The sequence below is a fragment of the Electrophorus electricus genome, chromosome 12 (assembly GCF_041902795.1).
Source record: "Electrophorus electricus isolate QZ-2024a chromosome 12, ASM4190279v1, whole genome shotgun sequence".
NCBI classification, from domain to species: Eukaryota; Metazoa; Chordata; class Actinopteri; order Gymnotiformes; family Gymnotidae; genus Electrophorus; species Electrophorus electricus.
Window position 1 is genome coordinate 12,695,535 of NC_137508.1, and position 6,966 is coordinate 12,702,500.

At 46.2% G+C, this 6,966-nt stretch overlaps 2 protein-coding genes across 5 annotated transcripts in view; one reads left to right on the forward strand and one right to left on the reverse strand.

Annotated features, from left to right (window-relative positions):
- Positions 1-311: 311 nt before the first annotated feature.
- Positions 312-1,193, forward strand: LOC118242237 (uncharacterized). Its single transcript, XM_035531816.2, has 3 exons — positions 312-471; positions 695-793; positions 960-1,193. Exons 1-3 carry the CDS (start codon positions 426-428, stop codon positions 1,043-1,045), a joined length of 231 nt encoding a protein of 76 aa, XP_035387709.1. The 5' UTR covers positions 312-425; the 3' UTR covers positions 1,046-1,193.
- A 614-nt stretch (positions 1,194-1,807) lies between these two features.
- eml4 (EMAP like 4) overlaps positions 1,808-6,966 on the reverse strand; it is a 53,744-nt gene continuing 48,585 nt past the window's right edge. For all 4 annotated transcript variants that reach the window (XM_035531311.2, XM_035531310.2, XM_035531309.2 and 1 more), the window contains 2 exons: positions 5,999-6,129; positions 1,808-5,902 (listed from right to left, as the gene is read on the reverse strand). In XM_035531311.2, the coding sequence (XP_035387204.1) occupies positions 5,408-5,902; positions 5,999-6,129 (626 nt within the window). In that variant the 3' untranslated portion in view covers positions 1,808-5,407. The remainder of the gene's footprint in view (positions 5,903-5,998; positions 6,130-6,966) is intronic.

Sequence of the window (6,966 nt, forward strand, 5' to 3'; positions counted from 1 at the left end):
CAAAAGAACCACAGCAATAGTAGAACATGGTGTAATGTAATCATTGTCCTAAGTGTGTGTTATTTACACACTCAAAATGAGAAGATGTTCAAATCTTGGCTAAGCTTTTTCATTTTTGCTGGCTCTCAATGACTCAGCAATCTCCATTACCAAAGAATTTAGGCAGCATGGGGGCTTTAAAAAGAACCCCCCACAGCCTCGTCCACCCCAGGCACTTTATTTCAACATCGCTGTCCCCAGCTGAGAACGTGACCTATGGAACTGCGCTGTCATAACCTCTACAGATGAGGCTGTTTACCCAGCGAGGCTGGATGTTTGGCCACGTGTCTTTCGGCCTCTCTGGAGCGGCATAAAAGTGAGCGCGATCTCTAGCCATCGAGCATTTCAGCAAACTGATATTCAAGCCAGCAGAACATAAAGCCACAATGAAGGCCGGCCTCCTGCTGCTGATGGTGCTGCCACTCTGTTTGGGTATTTCTGACGTTTACCACCTCCTTGACTCTCTCAATTCATCAAACAATGGCCGCTTGCTAACTATAGACCACTGTAGACCAGGCCAGTCATCAGATAGGACACTTTAATGAAGAGTAGATGCTTGATGATGTAGCGTGATAAATATACCAAATGGCATGCTGGGATAGCAACGTCTAATTCATGACTTGGAATAGTTAAGACGTTACTGTCCCTTTTGCAGCGGACTATAAAATCCAGTGCTATGGGGAGGACTTCCTCATGCTGAGAGACCAGGTTCTGCAATGCTCGAGCAAAGTTCCTCAGGCCTGCTATACCAGAGGTAAGCAACACTCCAACTCCACCATGCTTTAAGGTACTACTTTAGGCAAGGCACAGTGGTACCACTGGACCTGCATATACCTATGTACTGATATATTCTCTGAACTGTAAATGCCTATACAATACATGCAAGACTGGTATATAATTTCTGGATTTGTCCTCTTCAGTGTCTGGAGAGAAGGGCTGTATTAGACTGGAATTTTGCCAGAGACCAGGCTGGAAGTGTTGCAATACAAAACTCTGCAATGCTTAATTTCAACACCAGAGAGTGCTACAGACCAGAACGATTCACTGACTATTTAAACAAAAGCAAAACAAAAACAATGTGAGGTATTTCATTTGCCATTGCTTATTTTCTTCTGTAAAAGCATAATTTAGCATAATAAATAATTCAGTAGTAACTCCTATGTGTCATGAGTCTGATGTACTGAACATGGTGAGGTGAAAAAGCAGTATGACGTTTGTTTGAACGTGGCACTGTGTTTGTGTGTCAAACATTTATTCAGAATAGTGGATGCCATTGGGCTGAGAGTAAGACATTCACACACCACAGACTTTGGCCTGTTGATTGGAGCCACGCAGCTCTAGCGACTGAAGTCAGACGCTCCTCCTGCACCACACACTCCTGAGTCTGTTCACTTCCCCCCATACCTGCACTGAATTCTGTATGTTTGTCTTGTTTACTTTTTTAAATCTATCTTTATTTATTTGAACTGTGGGACGGTGATTCACAGTGTGCACGTGAACAGACGTGCATCGGTACACTCACACGCGCACCCACGATCCAACAAATATGATTAAAGCACCTCGAGGGGATAGGCACTGCACAAATGGAGTGTGTTTAAGGTTTCATATTCATATTTCTACTCAACGGAAGTGAGAAACATAAAAAGGGTCAGATATCACTTGGCACTCTGGGACTACACACCCGACTGAAGAATATGTGGGTAAGAATTGAGATAACTGTTACAGTGGCACACGATGGATCTTATTTCATTTGAAGACACACAACTGCTTATTTTTAAATGAATGTTTATTTTTTAAAATCTTCAGTATTTTTCTGCCCATAGACAGGAATGCATGAAAAACAGATTGGCTCAAACATTGTTACAAGGAAAAGAAAAAAAAAAAAAAAAAAAGGTTCATATTTATTGACATTTCATTTTAATATCGCTATGGTCATCATCACTGCCATGGTTTTATAAGCAAGCTGACCATTCCCCACGCATTTATTCAATGAGGATTTGATCAAACGACTGGCAAAGCATTATGGGAAGTTGAGTCCAGAGTTCCTAGTGTGGAAACAATCTGTCTTGGAATCCTGACCATTCCAGAAGAGTTGCATTTTTCCAATCCAGTTTGCATTGCTTCCCTTTAACCCTCTTCCCTCTCCTCCCAAGCCAAGTGATGTATATAAGCCCGTCCCATGCAGAGATGACAGACTGTAGGAGCCCTTCAGAAATACAGACCCTTAAAAAAGCAAAAACAAAATCAAACCCTCCAGTCACTACAAGGTTGGCCACTGCCCATCTGCCTTGCCCACTAAAGAGTTGTCGTCAATGGATGCATCCATTCGGATGTAGGTACTACTACATATGCACATCTACGGTTATAAAAAGAATCACTTCTTTAATAGAAAACTAGTACTTTTTACCCAATAGATGCTGTCCAATCCCACACTCCCATAGAAGACACACAGCAAGGCCACTTGACTAAGTGACATTCAGGAAACAATCCTGTCATGAGATCCTTTTTTTTTTTTTTTGGCAAAGTCATCAAATCACTGAGCTGTCACTGGAAGCAAAAATGACAGTTTCACCAGTAAGGTTCCCAGAGGCACACTCTATATCAAAATGTATCAAAAGCTTTGTCAAGTCTGGAGGGGCCAGGAAGAGACCCCTCCTCCCACATACACAACACCCCCCCCCCCCCCAAAAAAAAAAAAAAAAAAAAACATCCACGTTTTAACTTCTGAGATCTCGTCCCAGTTATTTGTTTCCTTGTTCCCAAGCAACATTCTGAACTACCTCGGCACACGAATCCCAGAACTGTTCCAATAGTCCAATAGTAACTGAACGTGCCCTTCACTATGGCCAATTTGTCGCAAAGAAAGCTGCCCCAGAGTTCTATTCAGAGAGAAAAATTACTATATACACAAAGTATCCAGATGTGAATGTACAAAGCATGTCTGGAAATGGGGGCTTGGGAAATGTCTCCTGGCGCTCGCCTGAAACTTGTGACAGATGACATATCACTGTAGTTTTCGTGTGTTGATGCATAGGTGGTGGTGGGGGGGTGTTCGGGTGTGTGAGAGGAGACGTGAGCGGGTCCAACCCTGAGTGTGAGAACAGTCTGGAGCTAAAGCTGCATGAAACAGAAGTTGGAAAAAATCTGCCCATATAAATTTAACGGAGGCGTTCTCCACAAACACCAAGAACGCTCACGTAAAAAAAGAGACGACCACAATCCAGAAAGGCCATTCAAAAGAAGAAGGAGTGAAGCGCAGGACAGCTGGAGATGAGAGACACTGCTGCAGTGAGACGCCCCACTGCAAGTCCCTGGCACCTGTCGGACCTCGTCTCCTTCGCGTGGCCCTCCGCCTCTTAAACAGCATCACACTCAAACATGCACTTTATCTACCACTAGACCAGCATCGAATATGTACACGAAACACAGGGTCTGCAAAATACCTTTACATACTGAAGGCTGCCGTGTAATCCCATCGTAACCCCGTGTGTGTCAATCCCACGGCCCGAGGGGTCAACCCCACAACTTGATCCAGGCATCTCCACACTGCGCATCAAGCCTGCTGTCTGCGAGTGAACCTCGCCACCGGAATTCGTGCCTTTATTTACATTCAGCCCAACCATTACTGCCCCTTTGGATACTGCAGTGCTGCAAGTGGACAGAAGATGCTGCCAGCAGCAAGCCTGACTCCTGCTTTCAGTTCGCGGGAGGACCAAGGGCGCCTTCCGAGAAAACGCCTACCATGTATTTCTGGGGATGAAGGGGAGGGGCCTAGCCCCTGAAGAGGGGGAAGGGTCACGCAGGTAATGCAGACAGCCATGCCCTCCTGGACCAGTGGTGAAGTGGCAGGAATCACATTTAGCCCATTGCAAGTGTCCATGAGGGTCGCAACGCATTACTGACGTGGCGGGAAATACGCATGCAGTCAAATAAGTCACGCTGAATGAAAGATGTCTAAAACATCAACCCATGCATCCACACACACACACACACACACACACACACACAGTTGCCTCCATTTAAGACTCATTTAATCTTTTCCTCAAGATAAAAAATAAACAAAATGAAAAATGAAACCTGAAAGTGATGAGGTCCGAACAGACAGAGAAAGGTATCCAGAACACGGAATGGAACACGCTGGAGCCCGCGGGAGAGGAACGGAGCTGTCGCTGGGGTGACCGGCCAGCTCCGGACATGCGGATGGACTTCAGCCGGCCAGTGGAGCTGAACGCACAGACGGAGGAGGAGCCCGGCACAAAATGACTAAGGAGACCTGCGCGTGGAGGCGTGTCAAGCTTACACACCTGTGTGTACTGCGCCCTTACTGCGTGTGGGAGCACGTGCATGCATCTGGGCGTGTGTGGCGATGCGTCTACAAACATGCCTTATTGGTTACAGCTGTTATTCTGTGAAATGGTCATTAACAGCTTTCTCTTTTTTTTGCTTGATTTTATTTCTTTTTTTGCCACGGTCAAACTCATCATGACCATCTTTAGTATATCTAGAAGAAGCCAATGGAATCACTGAGTCCAGCCCATGAGCCAGGGGGACCTGCCTGGCGTTTCCCAGAAATCTTCTTGGCTCAGCTACAGATGCTATGCAGGCATTTCACAAAATGGATTTTAAACCTCCCCCAACCTCATTCACAAAAACATAGTGAATAACATTTTACAATATTAAAGGTATTAACCTACTTTGAACTTTACTAATTTCAGCAACGTTATATTTTGCAGTTATGATGGCAGATTATTTTATGTAGGAGGGGATATTGCACCACTATTAAGTGCAGATCATTTTATTTTCTTGGTATGTGCCCTTGGTCTGTGCGTGTGCGTGCATGTGTGCGTGTGTGTGTGTGTGTGTGTCTGTGTTGCGGGAGGGGGAGTATTTTGAGTGTCAATAGCTTTATATTTAATAGAAAATTTCATATACACCAACAAAGTATATTTGGTCATGGTTTTGAATGAAAAAGGTTTACTACTAGTGTGTGTGCGTATGCGTGTGAGTGTTGAAGTGAAATTGCATTTGTGGTAGTGTTTGTGTGTGGGTGTATACAGGCATGTTAGTGTCTGTTCTCTGTCACCAAAGGCTCATCTACATGCTCCAAGCAGGATTTCTCCCGGATGACGCATAAACGAACTTCATTCAATTCCATCTTTTCTCACTCTCAGATAAACAATAAACAAACACATAATAAAAAGGAACAAGGAAATAACCAGAAAAAAGTAAAACTGAGGATCAACTGCTTTACACGCTTCTGACACGCTGCGGTGACACACTGACGCCTCCGGGCGGAGCGTGGAGCAGGCAAGTGTACTCGAAAAAGAGAGAAAGGGGCCAGTGGCCACCGTCACCTAGCCAACAAGCTTTATGAGGGCGGACTGAAAGGCGTGCCCTCATCACTGGGCGTGGCCGTGTCGTCGCTAGGTTCCAGGCTGTCCTTGGGGCTCACGGTGCTGTCAGAAGGGGGTGTGACCTCATCCAAAGGGGGCGGCGTTTCGGGCAAGCCCTCCTGCTGTCCGTTGGGGGTGGGCTCCAGCGACTCGGTAGGCGTGGGAGGCGGCGTGTTGGTGTCTGGCTGCGTGCCACCTATGGGCAGAGAGGAGGGCACCGCCACAGGCGTGGTGGTTGTCTGGGGCATGGCAGGGGCGAATGGCGCACCCCGCAGGCTTGAGTTGTGCGGGAGGGAGTCGGTGAGGCCCAGGGCGGTGTCGCTGGGCACCAGCGCGGGCATCTTCTCCACCAGGCGCCACTGCATGATGCTGGTGTCTTTGCCGCCCGTCGACACCAGGTGGCTATCGCTGTGCAGGAAACTCACGTTGGTCACATGACTGCTGTGAGCACTGTACTTGTGGCTAGGGGCCTGTGTGGAGAGGCGAAAGATAAGGAACGTTACGGTATTTCTACCCGTAACCCCCACAGTGGGCGCTCAGGGTGCGCTCCATTCCGCAGGCCTGACCTTGGGTCTGGAGCAGGGGTACTGGAAGAGGTGCACTTTGCAGAAGTCATCAGCCAGGGCGATCACCTTCCTGTTGTGGGATCTGACCAGAGCGTTGATGTCTGTTCCGTCTGAGCCTTCTGGCCACACTCCTGTTCCACAGGGAACCCAAAACACCACATACACACGGTCAAACATAATTTACCACGGTTTCCCACCAGGGGGCAGGCGTCTGCTATTTAAAGGGCTCCAACACACACGAGCACGTAAACAGATGTGCATGTGCATGTGTACAATTTCTCCTTCTCGTTTGACACCCAACCTCACATCTGCGAAAACAACTACATAGAAACCTGCACACGCACACACACACACACACGCACACGCACACATACACACACACATACACACACGCACACGCACACACATATACACACACGCACACACACACACACACACACACGCACACACACACGCACGCACACGCACACACGCGCGCACACACGGGCACGCACACACACACATACCTATCCATTTAAACCTCGTTTAGTTAGAGTAAGATGTGCCCACTAGCTCTCACGGACAAATAATTAAGCAACCATGTCCAACAACATAGCAAACAAGCCTTCAGATTAAGATATTTTTACAAATACTGTTGTAATAACATTGTATTACAAATGTCACATACTGGTGTTAACAAATAAAGATTTATAAAAGTGTGAAATGCTCAACTGTCTTTCATTTTTGTATTCATTTTTGCTGTTTTTCCACGTCATAGCACACACTGGGGTTGCTACACACTGGGGTTACATATATAGTTTAAGTTTATAAGCTATTAATGTAATATAAACTGTTGCAATAGTGTATTATGCAAATGAATATTATGCATAATCACAGTTCACAATTTTGTGCGCATATCTGGACAAATCCCAAAATTCTATAGTAGCTTTTAAGGAATCAGTGTTTGCATGGTGCAATAAATAGTTCTG